The sequence below is a fragment of the Salvelinus fontinalis genome, chromosome 33, assembly GCF_029448725.1.
Source record: "Salvelinus fontinalis isolate EN_2023a chromosome 33, ASM2944872v1, whole genome shotgun sequence".
In the NCBI taxonomy this organism is placed as follows: Eukaryota; Metazoa; Chordata; class Actinopteri; order Salmoniformes; family Salmonidae; genus Salvelinus; species Salvelinus fontinalis.
The window spans coordinates 2,615,555-2,634,148 of record NC_074697.1 but is presented as its reverse complement, the minus strand read 5'-3'; the positions used below and the strand labels follow the sequence as shown (position 1 = coordinate 2,634,148).

Sequence of the window (18,594 nt, the reverse complement as noted above, 5' to 3'; positions counted from 1 at the left end):
TGACAATGATCGGTTTGACGGCTCCGGCACAGTTCCACCTCCGACACTGTTTATACACTGTTTATAACCTCTACCCCCCCTCTGTTCCACAGTAACACTGTTTATAACCTCTACCCCCCCTCTGTTCCACAGTAACACTGTTTATAACCTCTACCCCCCTCTGTTCCACAGTAACACTGTTTATAACCTCTACCCCTCTCTGTTCCACAGTAACACTGTTTATAACCTCTACCCTCTCTGTTCCACAGTAACACTGTTTATACACTGTTTATAACCTCTACCCCCCTCTGTTCCACAGTAACACTGTTTATAACCTCTACCCCCCTCTGTTCCACAGTAACACTGTTTATAACCTCTACCCCCCTCTGTTCCACAGTAACACTGTTTATAACCTCTACCCCCCTCTGTTCCACAGTAACACTGTTTATAACCTCTACCCCCCTCTGTTCCACAGTAACACTGTTTATAACCTCTACCCCTCTCTGTTCCACAGTAACACTGTTTATAACCTCTACCCCCCTCTGTTCCACAGTAACACTGTTTATAACCTCTACCCCCCCTCTGTTCCACAGTAACACTGTTTATAACCTCTACCCCCTCTCTGTTCCACAGTAACACTGTTTATAACCTCTACCCCTCTCTGTTCCACAGTAACACTGTTTATAACCTCTACCCCCCTCTGTTCCACAGTAACACTGTTTATAACCTCTACCCCCTCTCTGTTCCACAGTAACACTGTTTATAACCTCTACCCCTCTCTGTTCCACAGTAACACTGTTTATAACCTCTACCCCCCTCTGTTCCACAGTAACACTGTTTATAACTTCTACCCCTCTCTGTTCCACAGTAACACTGTTTATAACCTCTACCCCCCTCTGTTCCACAGTAACACTGTTTATAACCTCTACCCCCCTCTGTTCCACAGTAACACTGTTTATAACCTCTACCCCTCTCTGTTCCACAGTAACACTGTTTATACACTGTTTATAACCTCTACCCCCCCTCTGTTCCACAGTAACACTGTTTATAACCTCTACCCCTCTCTGTTCCACAGTAACACTGTTTATACACTGTTTATAACCTCTACCCCCCCCTCTGTTCCACAGTAACACTGTTTATAACCTCTACCCCTCTCTGTTCCACAGTAACACTGTTTATACACTGTTTATAACCTCTACCCCCCTCTGTTCCACAGTAACACTGTTTATAACCTCTACCCCTCTCTGTTCCACAGTAACACTGTTTATACACTGTTTATAACCTCTACCCCCCTCTGTTCCACAGTAACACTGTTTATAACCTCTACCCCCCTCTGTTCCACAGTAACACTGTTTATAACCTCTACCCTCTCTGTTCCACAGTAACACTGTTTATAACCTCTACCCCCCTCTGTTCCACAGTAACACTGTTTATAACCTCTACCCCTTTCTGTTCCACAGTAACACTGTTTATACACTGTTTATAACCTCTACCCCCCTCTGTTCCACAGTAACACTGTTTATAACCTCTACCCCCCTCTGTTCCACAGTAACACTCTTTATAACCTCTACCCCCCTCTGTTCCACAGTAACACTGTTTATAACCTCTACCCCCCTCTGTTCCACAGTAACACTGTTTATAACCTCTACCCCTCTCTGTTCCACAGTAACACTGTTTATAACCTCTACCCCCCTCTGTTCCACAGTAACACTGTTTATAACCTCTACCCCCCTCTGTTCCACAGTAACACTGTTTATAACCTCTACCCCCCTCTGTTCCACAGTAACACTGTTTATAACCTCTACCCCTCTCTGTTCCACAGTAACACTGTTTATAACCTCTACCCCCCTCTGTTCCACAGTAACACTGTTTATAACCTCTACCCCCCTCTGTTCCACAGTAACACTGTTTATAACCTCTACCCCCCTCTGTTCCACAGTAACACTGTTTATAACCTCTACCCCCCTCTGTTCCACAGTAACACTGTTTATAACCTCTACCCCTCTCTGTTCCACAGTAACACTGTTTATAACCTCTACCCCCCTCTGTTCCACAGTAACACTGTTTATAACCTCTACCCCCCCTCTGTTCCACAGTAACACTGTTTATAACCTCTACCCCCTCTCTGTTCCACAGTAACACTGTTTATAACCTCTACCCCTCTCTGTTCCACAGTAATGCTGTTTATAACCTCTACCCCCCTCTGTTCCACAGTAACACTGTTTATAACCTCTACCCCCTCTCTGTTCCACAGTAACACTGTTTATAACCTCTACCCCTCTCTGTTCCACAGTAACACTGTTTATAACCTCTACCCCCCTCTGTTCCACAGTAACACTGTTTATAACTTCTACCCCTCTCTGTTCCACAGTAACACTGTTTATAACCTCTACCCCCCTCTGTTCCACAGTAACACTGTTTATAACCTCTACCCCCCTCTGTTCCACAGTAACACTGTTTATAACCTCTACCCCTCTCTGTTCCACAGTAACACTGTTTATACACTGTTTATAACCTCTACCCCCCCTCTGTTCCACAGTAACACTGTTTATAACCTCTACCCCTCTCTGTTCCACAGTAACACTGTTTATACACTGTTTATAACCTCTACCCCCCCTCTGTTCCACAGTAACACTGTTTATAACCTCTACCCCTCTCTGTTCCACAGTAACACTGTTTATACACTGTTTATAACCTCTACCCCCCTCTGTTCCACAGTAACACTGTTTATAACCTCTACCCCTCTCTGTTCCACAGTAACACTGTTTATACACTGTTTATAACCTCTACCCCCCCTCTGTTCCACAGTAACACTGTTTATAACCTCTACCCCCCTCTGTTCCACAGTAACACTGTTTATAACCTCTACCCTCTCTGTTCCACAGTAACACTGTTTATAACCTCTACCCCCCTCTGTTCCACAGTAACACTGTTTATAACCTCTACCCCTTTCTGTTCCACAGTAACACTGTTTATACACTGTTTATAACCTCTACCCCCCTCTGTTCCACAGTAACACTGTTTATAACCTCTACCCCCCTCTGTTCCACAGTAACACTCTTTATAACCTCTACCCCCCTCTGTTCCACAGTAACACTGTTTATAACCTCTACCCCCCTCTGTTCCACAGTAACACTGTTTATAACCTCTACCCCTCTCTGTTCCACAGTAACACTGTTTATAACCTCTACCCCCCTCTGTTCCACAGTAACACTGTTTATAACCTCTACCCCCCTCTGTTCCACAGTAACACTGTTTATACACTGTTTATAACCTCTACCCCCCTCTGTTCCACAGTAACACTGTTTATAACCTCCCCCCCCTCTGTTCCACAGTAACACTGTTTATAACCTCCCCCCCCTCTGTTCCACAGTAACACTGTTTATAACCTCTACCCCTCTCTGTTCCACAGTAACACTGTTTATACACTGTTTATAACCTCTACCCCCCTCTGTTCCACAGTAACACTGTTTATAACCTCTACCCCTCTCTGTTCCACAGTAACACTGTTTATACACTGTTTATAACCTCTACCCCCCTCTGTTCCACAGTAACACTGTTTATAACCTCTACCCCCCTCTGTTCCACAGTAACACTGTTTATTACCTCTACCCCCCTCTGTTCCACAGTAACACTGTTTATACACTGTTTATAACCTCTACCCCTCTCTGTTCCACAGTAACACTGTTTATAACCTCTACCCCTCTCTGTTCCACAGTAACACTGTTTATAACCTCTACCCCTCTCTGTTCCACAGTAACACTGTTTATACACTGTTTATAACCTCTACCCCCCTCTGTTCCACAGTAACACTGTTTATACACTGTTTATAACCTCTACCCCCCTCTGTTCCACAGTAACACTGTTTATACACTGTTTATAACCTCTACCCCCCTCTGTTCCACAGTAACACTGTTTATACACTGTTTATAACCTCTACCCCCCTCTGTTCCACAGTAACACTGTTTATAACCTCTACCCCTCTCTGTTCCACAGTAACACTGTTTATAACCTCTACCCCCCTCTGTTCCACAGTAACACTGTTTATAACCTCTACCCCTCTCTGTTCCACAGTAACACTGTTTATAACCTCTACCCCTCTCTGTTCCAAGGTAACACTGTTTATACACTGTTTATAACCTCTACCCCCCTCTGTTCCACAGTAACACTGTTTATAACCTCTACCCCCCCTGTTCCACAGTAACACTGTTTATAACCTCTACCCCCCTCTGTTCTACAGTAACACTGTTTATAACCTCTACCCCTCTCTGTTCCACAGTAACACTGTTTATAACCTCTACCCCCCCTCTGTTCTACAGTAACACTGTTTATAACCTCTACCCCTCTCTGTTCCACAGTAACACTGTTTATACACTGTTTATAACCTCTACCCCTCTCTGTTCCACAGTAACACTGTTTATAACCTCTACCCCCCTCTGTTCCACAGTAACACTGTTTATACACTGTTTATAACCTCTACCCCCCCTCTGTTCTACAGTAACACTGTTTATAACCTCTACCCCCCTCTGTTCCACAGTAACACTGTTTATAACCTCTACCCCCCTCTGTTCCACAGTAACACTGTTTATACACTGTTTATAACCTCTACCCCCCTCTGTTCCACAGTAACACTGTTTATAACCTCTACCCCCCTCTGTTCCACAGTAACACTGTTTATACACTGTTTATAACCTCTACCCCCCTCTGTTCCACAGTAACACTGTTTATAACCTCTACCCCTCTCTGTCCCACAGTAACACTGTTTATAACCTCTACCCCTCTCTGTTCCACAGTAACACTGTTTATAACCTCTACCCCCCTCTGTTCCACAGTAACACTGTTTATAACCTCTACCCCCCCTCTGTTCCACAGTAACACTGTTTATACACTGTTTATAACCTCTACCCCCCTCTGTTCCACAGTAACACTGTTTATAACCTCTACCCCCCCTCTGTTCCACAGTAACACTGTTTATACACTGTTTATAACCTCTACCCCCCTCTGTTCCACAGTAACACTGTTTATACACTGTTTATAACCTCTACCCCTTCTGTTCCACAGTAACACTGTTTATAATCTCTACCCCTCTCTGTTCCACAGTAACACTGTTTATACACTGTTTATAACCTCTACCCCCCTCTGTTCCACAGTAACACTGTTTATAACCTCTACCCCTCTCTGTTCCACAGTAACACTGTTTATAACCTCTACCCCCCTCTGTTCCACAGTAACACTGTTTATAACCTCTACCCCCCTCTGTTCCACAGTAACACTGTTTATAACCTATTCCCCCCTCTGTTCCACAGTAACACTGTTTATAACCTCTACCCCCCTCTGTTCCACAGTAACACTGTTTATAACCTCTACCCCCCTCTGTTCCACAGTAACACTGTTTATAACCTCTACCCCCCTCTGTTCCACAGTAACACTGTTTATAACCTCTACCCCCCTCTGTTCCACAGTAACACTGTTTATAACCTCTACCCCTCTCTGTTCCACAGTAACACTGTTTATAACCTCTACCCCCCTCTGTTCCACAGTAACACTGTTTATAACCTCTACCCCCCTCTGTTCCACAGTAACACTGTTTATAACCTCTACCCCCCTCTGTTCCACAGTAACACTGTTTATAACCTCTACCCCTCTCTGTTCCACAGTAACACTGTTTATAACCTCTACCCCCCTCTGTTCCACAGTAACACTGTTTATAACCTCTACCCCTCTCTGTTCCACAGTAACACTGTTTATAACCTCTACCCCTCTCTGTTCCACAGCAACACTGTTTATAACCTCTACCCCCCTCTGTTCCACAGTAACACTGTTTATAATCTCTACCCCTCTCTGTTCCACAGTAACACTGTTTATACACTGTTTATAACCTCTACCCCCCTCTGTTCCACAGTAACACTGTTTATAACCTCTACCCCGCTCTGTTCCACAGTAACACTGTTTATAACCTCTACCCCTCTCTGTTCCACAGTAACACTGTTTATAACCTCTACCCCCCTCTGTTCCACAGTAATGGTTATGAGCAGCTTTATGGCACCAGCTAAACCAGACCAGGCTAAACTTCTAGAGGCCTTACACCATTGTTTTTATTGACAACACAGTTTTTTTATTGACAACAGTATTTAAATTTTTATTGACAACAGTGAGTGAACACTTACTCCGTAATACCTGGCTGTATTCACCGGCATTAACCCACCACGCTACTAAACGAATGAGAACAAAAAGTCCTCCAAGAGCTTCCCTGTGTGGTTATTTATGATAACGTTGGTAAAATCAGACCAGCTCTCTGCTGCCACCTGGTGTTTAATGTATGACAACAGCTTGTGACAGCCTAAAACACAGAACTGCTGGCCCATGACTCCAATGCTTCCCACAGTTGTGTCAAGTTGGCTGGATGTCCCTTTGGGTGGTGAACCATTCTTGAAACACACAAGAAACTGTTGAGTGTGAAGAACCCAGCTGTGTTGCATTTCTTGACACAAACCGGTGCGCCTGGCACCTACCACCATACCCCGTTCAAAGGCACTTAAATCTTTTGTCTTTCCCGTTCCGCCCTCTGAATGGCACACATACGCAATCCATGTCTCAAATTGTCTCAAGGCTTAAAAATCCCTCTTTCCGCACCATGTTGACCTCCTCCATGCCCAGGGACTTGACCAGACACGCCTGATGATGGCTGAACTGGTCAAAGGTATGTTTCCCATGATACCTGTGTCATGACGTTGGCCTGGGGGTAGGTTTATGACAGTCATAAATACCTCTTCCCCCCTTTTTCCTCTCCCTACACTACTGATGTGACATTAGAAAACCCCTTGGTTAACATAGGGATTCTGGGAACATCAGAAGTTGGGGGGAACCCGCCCCTGTGAAGAGACATGGGTTATAAACTTTTCAGACACACCCTTCTCCCTCCACTATATAAGCCATTGATGAAAATTTAACTTCCTGTTCCGAGGATGTGAGGACGACGGTCCGATGTCAGAATGGTTCAGATAATAACTACAGAACGAAGCCAACATCAGCGTGAGCTTTGGTTGCGATTGGTATGAACTTTGAACTCTTATTCACTATAGAAGTGATACCTCCTAGATGTTGAGTTAGCAACAGCAGCTGCAAACCTAAATTAGGACAGACAGAGTATCCCGTCTACTACCCAACGACGTTACTACAACGTATCCAATTTACCAGCTGAGACATTCTTCAAAGGACAAAGGACCCGGTTGGGCAACACGGCCTTCCATCTACCACCAACCTACCGAAGCGCAGCTCAGAGTAAATATTTATTGCATTTTCCTTTTCCAAATGGGCGGTAATTTAGAATGCATAAGATATTGTATTTACGATAGCACAGCTTCGCCCTTTGTTCCTCAGTCTTCCCGCTCTTTCACTCAAACGCAGACCCTTTTCTTTTGTGTAACAAGCTGTCGTATCTGTTCCGCCCGCTAGGGACGTTTTCCTTTATGACGTAATTTGTAATCAATGTATGATTTATTCTTTGTGTATGTAATTCTGTGTGATTAGTTAGGTATTTAGTAAATAAATAATGAAACCCAATTTTGTTTTGCTGATTCAACTTGTTAGCCTGGGTTCGTGAAGATAACCAAGAATTTACAACTTTCAGATGAGACTGAAATAAGGTGACGATTAATATTGACTGCTATTGATGTAAAATATTACTAGGTCTTTAAGAGTTTATTCGGAAGATAACAGCTCTATAAATATTCTTTCGTGGTGCCCCTCCTCTCTAGTTAATTACATTTACATGATTAGATCAATCAGGTAATATTAATTACGGAGAAAGTAATTTATAGAATAGCATGTCATAACACTTAATCCGGCATAGCCAAAGACACGACACCTGCCTGTTCCACTCTGACCTGTGGTGTTCAGAGGTCACAGGGCTAGGGTCAGATGAGGGGTGAAAGGGTCATGTGACTTGTTAAGGATTAGATGTTAGCTGCATGAAGGTCTAGCAGCATTTCTCCATCTCAGTCCCAAAGACACGCTACCCTCCATCTCAGTCCCAAAGACACACTGCCCTCCATCTCAGGCCCAAAGACACGCTACCCTCCATCTCAGTCCCAAAGACACGCTACCCTCCAACTCAGTCCCAAAGAAAAACCTAGCAACATTGCAGTTCTTGACACAAACCGGTGTGCCCGGCACCTACTACCATTCTCTGTTCAACGGGCACTTAAATCTTTTGTCTTGCCCATTCCGCCCTCTGAATGGCTCGCATACACAATCCATGTCTGAATTGTCGCAAGTCTTAAAAATCCTTCTTCAACTTGTCTCCTCCCCTTCATGTACACTGATTTGAGGTGGATTTAAGGTGACATCAATAAGGGGTCATAACTTTCACCTGGATTCACCTGATCAGTTTGTGTCATGGAAAGAGCAGGTGTTCATAATGTTTTGTACGGTCAGTCTATATTGTCTATCTGTCCCAAATGGTATCCTATTTTCAGTATATGTAGTGCACTACTTTTGACTAGAGCTCTATGGGCGCTGTTCAAAAGTAGTGCACTAAATCAGGAATAGTGTGTCATATGAGTGTATCCGGAGAGACACAAAGGCACATTGAATTACATTGAATTGACATTATTGTACGAACCAGGCAGGGTTTTCAGGTGCAGCAGGCGAATAAAAACAGAGCTGACAGCTGCATTTTACTAGCAGACATTTTACCCTCGAGTTTCACCACCCACTTTAAAGGAAAGAGGCAAAAACATTTCTGTAACACTGGGGCATATTCGTCAAAGTTTTATGTGTGCAGAACATTAAGGCCTACTTTGTGCTAAAAACATGGTTTTCAATACATTAGTTCATTGATTTGCCTACTTCAATCTTTTTAACTGTAGTTAAGTTGAGAGAACTTCATGATTAGTATAATATAATGTCATAAAAAAAAAAAACATTAATTTGATACAAATTCATACAACAGAAATAACTTTTTTAAATGAAGACATGGAAGGTAAAGACTAATGACACTCACATAATACCTTGACAATAATGTATTAATACCACAGTCCATGGTGTCTCTACTCTTTCCCAAAATTACCAGTTTTTCCTGAGAAAGGTAGGAATATTTCCGGTAGGAAGATTCCCGGAATCATAATGAAAGCAAGAAATCCGAAATCCTCCAATAGGGATTTCAGGAGGACCGGGGAATTTTGGGGAAAGTTACCAAAATGTGCAACCTAACCCTAACTCGGAAAGTATTCAGACCCCTTCACTTTTTCCACATTTTGTTACGTTACAGCCTTCTTCTAAAATGGAATTAAATCATTTCCCCCCCCTCATCAATCTACACAATAGTCCATAATAACAACACGAAAGCAGGTTTTTACCCATTTTGGCAAATTTATTAAAAATAAAATACAGAAATACCTTAAGTATTCAGACCCTTTGCTATGAGACTCGAAATTGAGCTCACGTGCATCCTGTTTCCATTGATCATCCTTGATGTTTCTACAACTTGATTGGAGTCCACCTGTGGTAAATTCAATGGATTGGACATGATTTGGAAAGGCACACACCTGTCTATATAAAGGTCCCACAGTTGACAGTACATGTCAGAGCAAAAACCGAGCCATGAGCTCGAAGGAATTGTCCTTAGATCGCCGAGACAGGTGTCGACGCACAGATCTGGGGAAGGGTACCAAAACATTTCTGCAGCATTGAAGGTCCCCAAGAACACAGTGGCCTCCATTGTTCTTAAATGGAAGAAGTTTGGAACTACCAAGACTCTTCCTAGAGCTGGCCGCCCGGCCAAACTGAGCATTCAGGGGAGAAGGGCCTTGGTCAGGGAGGTGACCAAGAACACGATGGTCACAGTTCACTCTGACAGCACTCCACCAATCAGGCCTTTACGGTAGAGTGGCCACATGGAAGCCACTCCTCATTAAAAGGAACAGGACAGCCCGCTTGGAGTTTGCTAAAAGGCACCTAAAAGACTTTCAGACCATGAGAAACTAGATTATCTGGTCTGAGGAAACCAACATTGAACTCTTTAGCCTGAATTTGGCCTGAATTCCAAGCGTCACAGGAGGAAACCTGGCACAATACCTACAGTGAAGCATGGTGGTGGCGGCATCATGCTGTGGGGATGTTTTTAAGCAGCAGGGACTGAGAGACTAGTCAGGATCGAGAAAAATATGAATGGAGAGCAAAGTACAGAGAGATCCTTGATGAAAACCTGCTCCAGAGTGAAGGTTCACCTTCCAACAGGACAACGACCCTAAGCACACAGCCAAGACGACGCAGGAGTGGCTTCGGGACAAGTCGCTGAATGTCCTTGAGTGGCCCAGCCAGAGCCCGGACTTGAACCCGATTGAACATCACTGGAGAGACCTGAAAATAGCTGTGCAGCGACGCTCCCCATCCAACCTGACAGAGCTTGAGAGGATCTGCAGAGAAGGATGGGAGAAACTCCCCAAATACAGGTGTGCCAAGCTTGTAGCATCATACCCAAGAAGACTCAAGGCTGTAATCACTGCCAAAGGTGCTTCAACAAAGTACTGAGTAAAGGATCTGAATACTTGTATAAATATGATATTTCAGATGATTTTTTATACATTTGTAAAAAATTCGAAAAAACAGTTTTTGCTTTGTCATTATGGGGTATTATGTGTAGATTGATGAGAGAAAATGTAATACATTTTAGAATAAGGCTGTAACGTAACATAATGTGGAAAAAGTGAAGGAGTCTGAAACATTCTGAATGCACTGTATGTCTGCTGTACAGACAGACACACACAACAATTTCAGGAGGGTGATGGAGAGAGGGTAGAGAGGGTAGAGAGAGGAAAGAGAGGAAAGAGAGGAGAGAGATTTAGGAGCGAACAGAGAGAAGGAGAGAGGGGAGAGAGGAGAGATATAGGAGAGAACAGAGAAAAGGAGAGAGGGGAGAGATTTGGGAGCAAACAGAGAGAAGGAGAGAGGGGAGAGAGGAGAGATATAGGAGAGAACAGAGAAAAGGAGAGAGGGGAGAGAGGAGAGAGAGGGGAGATATAGGAGAGAACAGAGAGAAGGAGAGAGAGGACAGAGGGGAGAGAGGGGAGAGATATAGGAGCGAACAGAGAGAAGGAGAGATGGGAGAGAGGAGAGATATAGGAGAGAACAGAGAGAAGGAGAGAGAGGAGAGGGGAGATATAGGAGAGAACAGAGAGAAGGAGAGAGAGGACAGAGGGGAGAGAGGGGAGAGATATAGGAGCGAACAGAGAGAAGGAGAGATGGGAGAGAGGAGAGATGGGAGAGGGAAGAGAGGAGAGATATAGGAGAGAAGGAGAGAGAGGAGAGAGGGGAGAGAGGGGAGATATAGGAGAGAACAGAGAGAAGGAGAGAGAGGACAGAGGGGAGAGATATAGGAGCGAACAGAGAGAAGGAGAGAGGGGAGCGAGGAGAGATGGGAGAGGGAAGAGAGGAGAGATATAGGAGAGAAGGAGAGAGGGGAGAGAGGGGAGATATAGGAGAGAACAGAGAGAGGAGAGAGGAGAGAGATATAGGAGAGAACAGAGAGAAGGAGAGAGGGGAGAGAGGAGAGATGGGAGAGGGAAGAGAGGAGAGATATAGGAGAGAAGGAGAGAGGGGAGAGAGGGGAGATATAGGAGAGAACAGAGAGGGGAGAGAGGAGAGAGGAGAGAGATATAGGAGAGAACAGAGAGAAGGAGAGAGAGGAGAGATATAGGAGAGAACAGAGAGGGGAGAGAGGAGAGAGGAGAGAGATATAGGAGAGAACAGAGAGAAGGAGAGAGAGGAGAGATATAGGAGAGAACAGAGAGGGGAGAGAGGAGAGAGGAGAGAGATATAGGAGAGAACAGAGAGAAGGAGAGAGAGGAGAGAGGAGAGAGATATAGGAGAGAACAGAGAGAAGGAGAGAGAGGAGAGCTAGGATGCAACAATAATCACATAATGACTTGACATTAATGTATTAATACCTCTGTCTCTACTCTTTCCCAAAATTACCAGGTTTTCCTGAGAAAGGTAGGAAGATTCCAGGAATCATAAGGGAAGAAGCAGGAAATCCGAAATCCTCCAATAGGGATATCTGGAACACGGGGGGATTTGTGGGAAGATACCAAAATGTGCAACCCTAACTTCCCTGTGTCTATCCACCAATCACAAACAGGTGCAGCTGACACCAGCCGCTTGTATTAGAACCACAGTCAGGGCGACCAGGAGTCCCAGAGCCACAATGGACGCCGCTACGGCCCAGATGTAGGTCCCCTTGGAGAAGTCGACCAGTGGGGTCCTCATGGCCAGCCTGACCCTGCGAACCTTCTGGTGGTTCTGGGGTGGGTAGCGCACCACGTTGATCTCCTCCATGCCCAGGGACTTGACCAGACACGCCCGATGATGGCTGAACTGGTCAAAGGTGTGTTTCCCATGATACCTTCCTGTTCCACTCTGACCTGTGGAGTAGGGTTAGAGATGTTAGATGTTATGATGTTCAAGTTTCCCAGAAATCCCTGTTGGAAGATTCCCGGAATCAGGAAAGACTAAATAGGAAATTCAGAATCCTCCAACCAGGATTTCTGGCAAACCTGGGACATTTGGGAAAGTTTCTGGAATTTTTCAACCATAGTCCAAATTCAAGGATTCCCTATGTTGGCTACTGTATACTGCTGTCCACTCCAGCCAAGTTATTGTATTATTGTTAGGATATATGTGAAAGCAGTCAGTTGGTTCTCTGATTGAGAGGGGTTGGGTTAAATGCGGAAGACACATTACAGTTAAATGCATTCAGTTGTACAACTGACTAGATATCCCCCCTTTCTATAAAAGATAGATCTAACTTTTCAGTTCTTTGGCAAACTTTAAACAAACAAAGATAAACCATAAATTGGCTGTTAGTTTAAAAGGAAATTATAGATTAAAAAGGAAGATCAGAAAAACACATCTAGCAAAAACAAACAGTAGCCCGCCATCGGCAAAATCAGGGGCTCGTCGTCATTACAGAGGATCGGTGATGGCCAGCTGACACCACTAACAGCAGTCAGGAGCTCGTGGTCATTACAGAGGATCGGTGATGGCCAGCTGACACCACTAACAGCAGTCAGGAGCTCGTTGTCATTACAGAGGATCGGTGATGGCCAGCTGACACCACTAACAGCAGTCAGGGGCTCGTCGTCATTACAGAGGATCGGTGATGGCCAGCTGACACCACTAACAGCAGTCAGGGGTTTACACCAACAGGGTTGTGAGTTTAGTTACAGTGTCAGACACACAAAGACATTAGACATTATTCTAAAGCCAGGGTAACCAGACACAGGCACTGGGACATGTCTTTCGTTGAATGTACGTCGGCCAATACAGCTTAACACCGGCTAGCGCCAGATTTGCCACAGTCTCCAACAGGTGCAGTTCAAGCCACCAGCAATTAGCAGAATGGCAGTCAAGGTGACCAAGAGACCGAAAGCAAAGACTGTGGCTGCCACGGCCCAGATGAAGGTTTTCCTAGAGAAGTCGACCAGTGGGGTCCTCATGGCCAGCCTGACCCTGCGAGCCTTCTGGCGGTTCTGGGGTGGGTACCGCACCACGTTGACCTCCTCCATGCCCAGGGACTTGACCAGACACGCCCGATGATGGCTGAACTGGTCAAAGGTGTGCTTCCCATGATACCTTCCTGTTCCACTCTGACCTGTGGGGTTCAGAGGTCACAGGGCTAGGGTCAGATGAGGGGTCAAAGGGTCAGGTGACTTGTTGTTAAGGATTAGATGTTAGCTGCATGAAGGTCTAGCAGCATTTCTCCATCTCAGTCCCAAAGACACACTACCCTCCACCTCAGTCCCAAAGACACACTACCCTCCATCTCAGTCCCAAAGACACACTACCCTCCATCTCAGTCCTAAAGACACACTGCCCTCCATCTCAGTCCCAAAGACACACTACCCTCCACCTCAGTCCCAAAGACACACTACCCTCCATCTCAGTCCCAAAGACACACTACCCTCCATCTCAGTCCCAAAGACACACTACCCTCCAACTCAGTCCCAAAGACACGCTACCCTCCATCTCAGTCCCAAAGACACGCTACCCTCCAACTCAGTCCCAAAGACACGCTACCCTCCAACTCAGCCCCAAGGACGCTCTACCCTTCAACTCAGTCCCAAAGGTCACGCTACCTTCCAACTCAGTCCCAAAGGTCACGCTACCTTCCAACACTGTCCCAAGGACGCGCTACCTATCAACACTGTCCCAAGGACACACTACCTTCCAACACTGTCCCAAAGACGCGCTACCTTCCAACACTGTCCAAAAGACACGCTACCTTCCAACACTGTCCAAAAGACACGCTACCTTCCAACACTGTCCCAAGGACACGCTACCTTCCAACACTGTCCCAAGGACGCGCTACCTTCCAACACTGTCCCAAGGACGCACTACCTTCCAACACTGTCCCAAGGACGCGCTACCTTCCAACACTGTCCCAAGGACGCGCTACCTTCCAGCTCAGTCCCAAGGACACGCTACCTTCCAACACTGTCCCAAGGACACGCTACCTATCAACACTGTCCCAAGGACGCATTATCCTCCAACTCAGTCCCAAGGACACGCTACCTTCCAACACTGTCCCAAGGACACGCTACCTTCCAACACTGTCCCAAGGAGGCGCTACCTTCCAACACTGTCCAAAAGACACGCTACCCTTCAACTCAGTCCCAAGGACACGCTACCCTCCATCTCAGTCCCAAGGACACGCTACCTTCCAACACTGTCCCAAGGACAAGCTACCTTCCAACACTGTCCAAAAGACACGCTACCCTTCAACTCAGCCCCTGGTATCTATCAGAAACTTGTTCACTAAGGATAACTGATTCTATCTATATGTATGATCTCTGTGGTAACTTGTCCCCTAAAGAGGACTCTATATGTATGATCTCTATGGTAACTTGTCCCCTAAAGTGGACTCTATATATGATCTTTGTGGTAACTTGTCCCCTAAAGAGGACTCTGAAGCTATCTATATGTATGATCTCTGTGGAGATCGGGCTTGGGAGTGTTAAGGTTACTGTAAACTTGGTATGGTTTGATTGATCAATGGTGGTTGGTTTTGGGTTGAGAAGATTCCACTTTCAGATGTTACACATGTAATGAAATGCATTGGTTCTCTCTCTTATCCTGTATCCAGTTCATGGAGGAAGGTTGTATGATCAATTCTCATTTCCTAGACTTCTAGGCTTCTGGTCTAGTAAGCATCTCTTTGTTCCTGCTTTGTCCTATAAGTTAACTTGAGGATCCATATGGTTGGAATAATGTTTGTTAATGTTTGTACCTTAAGCTTTGGTTCTCTCTCTTAACCTGTATCCAGTTCATGCTTTGTCCTATAAGTTAACCTCCATATGGTTGGAATAATGCTTGTTAATGTTTGTAACTTAAGCTTCATGCCTGGTATGTTTATCCATTCATTGTTCCAATGTTAATTAAACATCTGCCTTTGATGTAGACAATTCTCAGACCCAATTCTTGCTAGTCAACGTCAACTCATTGTCTAACGAGTTGCTTGTCTATTTTAATTGTCTTTATAGAGTCATATAAACATTTAAAAATAGGTTAATTACTTAGTAATTATTACGAGTTTTATGTGACGTATATCTAATATACTGTATATACACGTATTACTGCTCACTACTGTCAAAGGGTGGATTTAGACACAGTCTATCTGTCTACTGCAGGCAAGCCACCATTGGACTGTCGTAGGCATGACTACTTTAGTGGCAAGGTGTGGTTGGGCCGGCAGTGGCATGCCATCATATCAGCTGCAGTCAGTTAACCAGAATCGTCCCAATACCGGCTAGCGTGCAAACCAACAGTATATTCACCAGAGGTCCGGCTAGGCCGTATCCTAAAGGCTAGGCTAGGCCGTATCCTAAAGGCTAGGCTAGGCCGTATCCTAAAGGCTAGGCTAGGCCGTATCCTAAAGGCTAGGCTAGGCCGTATCCTAAAGGCTAGGCTAGGCCGTATCCTAAAGGCTAGGCTAGGCCGCATCCTAAAGGCTAGGCTAGGCCGTATCCTAAAGGCTAGGCTAGGCCGCATCCTAAAGGCTAGGCTAGGCCGCATCCTAAAGGCTAGGCTAGGCCGCGTCCTAAAGGCTAGGCTAGGCCGTATCCTAAAGCCTAGGCTAGGCCGTATCCTAAAGGCTAGGCTAGGCCGTATCCTAAAGGCTAGGCTAGGCCGTATCCTAAAGGCTAGGCTAGGCCGTATCCTAAAGGCTAGGCTAGGCCGTATCCTAAAGGCTAGGCTAGGCCGTATCCTAAAGGCTAGGCTAGGCCGTATCCTAAAGGCTAGGCTAGGCCGTATCCTAAAGGCTAGGCTAGGCCGTATCCTAAAGCCTAACAGTTTTATAAGACAGTTTCCTTACCTACACCCCCAAAGGGCAGAGAGCTGAGGGTGTAGTGCATAATGACGTCGTTGACGGTCACCCCGCCACTGGTCGTCTCAGCCAGCATTCGCTTTATCACCTTATTGACAGAGACAGAAAGAGGGAGGTCTTTTATCAGCCCATCATATGTAAATACATACTGTACATACCCAAAATAAGGACAATTGTTGTTGCCACAGTAACAGTAGACCTCCTTACAGTATATAAACTACATTTCAGCAGGAGCTCAACTAAAAGTGACCTATGCCCAATCCCAAAATAAACCCCTAAATCATATGCCCAAATTGTGGAGATTTGAGTGGATTTGGCAGGTGTAATCTCCACCTTGTCCTCCATTTTGGATTTCAGCCCTACTCCATAACTACCTCCAGCTCCCTCCAGACCTTACCTTCTTGTTGGAGGAGAAGACGTAGAGCGCCAGGGGCTTCTCTCTCTCGTTGATGAAGTGGATGGCGTCATCTATGTCGCTGACGGTCACTATGGGCAACAGGGGGCCGAAGATCTCCTCCTGCATCAGCCTAGCCTGTGGGGGCACGTCCTTCACCACCGTGGGGGCTGAGGGGTCAGGGGTCAACGTTTTTGACAGACCAAGCATAGTTCTCAAGTGTTTCAGAAAGAATCCCAGCTGGAGGATTCTCAATTAGTAAATTCTTAGTTAGAGGATTCCCAGTTAGAGCAATCCCAGTTGAGAGATTCCTGGAATCAAGAGAGCCGAAGCAGGGAGGGAATCCTCCAGCTGAGCCACACTTGGTCCCACGCAACGGCAGGGTTGTGGGTTTGGTTCTCACGGGGGACCAGTACAAAGTCAATTGTATGCACTCACTACTATGGACAAGAGTGTCTGCTAAATGACTAAAATGTAAAAAAAATAATAATAATATGTAATTCTCCAATTGTGATTTCTGAAAAACCTTGTAACTTTGGGAAAGGTACTGGGAATGTTGCAACCCAAGGGGAAATACAGTAATATTATTAAACCCCAAGGGGAAATACAGTAATATTATTAAACCCCAAGGGTAAATACAGTAATATTATTAAAACCCAAGGGGAAATACAGTAATTATATTAAACCCCAAGGGGAAATACAGTAATATTATTAAAACCCAAGGGGAAATACAGTAATATTATTAAACCCCAAGGGGAAAATACAGTAATATTATTCAAACCCAAGGGGAAATACAGTAATATTATTCAAACCCAAGGGGAAATACAGTAATATTATTCAAACCCAAGGGGAAATACAGTAATATAATTCAAACCCAAGGGGAAATACAGTAATATTATTCAAACCCAAGGGGAAATACAGTAATATTATTAAATCCCAAGTCTGCCAACTACTAACTAATGTGTCACCAAATATCTGTGAGCCCAATGAGACTGCGTACCAATGTAGCGCTGTGATGCGTCACTCTGCCCCCCTACTGTTGCCGTGTAGCCCTCCAGTAGAGTCATCACGCGGTTGAAGTGGCGCTGGTTAATGATGCGGCCGTAGTCAGGGGAGGATTTGGGGTCCGGCCCATAAAACTCCTAGGATTAAGGAAAACAACGTATGGATTAGATGCTGGCTGAGAGTAAGGGGTTGCTACCTACAGTCAATCAGAGTTGGGGTCAATTCTGGAAGTGAATTGAAATTAAATTCATAAATTGGGAAAATTCTCATAGAAAACTATGGACTTTCGCCCCTGAGTGTTTTATTTAGGAATCTAATCATTTCATTTCACTTCCTGAAATTGACTGAATTGAAAATTTGAATTGATACCATACTGTGTACATTAATACACAATGTAATAGAGTAGTAATCCATTGGCAGAGCTATCGTAGCATCCTTGCTAACTAGCTACAGTAGAGATAGACAGGAAGTAAGAGACCAGTAGTGTCTGCCGGATGCCCTCCACCACTCTGTTCTGGATGCTGGGTTCACACAGGATGTAGTCCGGGGCGATGCACGTCTGACCGCAGTTCACAAACTTCCCCCACGTGATACGCCTGCGGTGGATGAACAAAACCAACATGAAGAGAAAAATAAAACGATAAATAAACCACAGACATCAAATCAATATGCATCTTTCACATACATATTTCATCTTTCACATACACCATTTTTCAATTTCAAGCATTCTGATGATTTGTAAAAGGAGCTAAGCATGCTGTTATCTCATTACATATAACGACCCATATAACGAACCTTTAGGATAAAAAAATGATCTATTTCCTGCTTATTC

The 18,594-nt window shown here is 44.9% G+C and overlaps 1 protein-coding gene across 5 annotated transcripts in view; it reads right to left on the bottom strand.

Annotated features, from left to right (window-relative positions):
• Nucleotides 1–8,736: 8,736 nt before the first annotated feature.
• LOC129831638 (aldehyde dehydrogenase, dimeric NADP-preferring-like) overlaps nt 8,737–18,594 on the bottom strand; it is a 19,442-nt gene continuing 9,584 nt past the window's right edge. For 4 of the 5 annotated variants that reach the window (XM_055894987.1, XM_055894986.1, XM_055894985.1 and 1 more), the window contains exons 7-11: nt 18,241–18,358; nt 17,758–17,899; nt 16,761–16,927; nt 16,352–16,451; nt 12,310–13,630 (exon numbers count right to left, since the gene is read on the bottom strand). In XM_055894987.1, coding sequence (XP_055750962.1) covers nt 13,317–13,630; nt 16,352–16,451; nt 16,761–16,927; nt 17,758–17,899; nt 18,241–18,358 — 841 coding nt within the window. In that variant the 3' untranslated portion in view covers nt 12,310–13,316. Of the gene's footprint in view, nt 13,631–16,351; nt 16,452–16,760; nt 16,928–17,757; nt 17,900–18,240; nt 18,359–18,594 lie in introns of all 5 variants that reach the window. The other variant, XM_055894989.1, reaches the window with a different exon arrangement.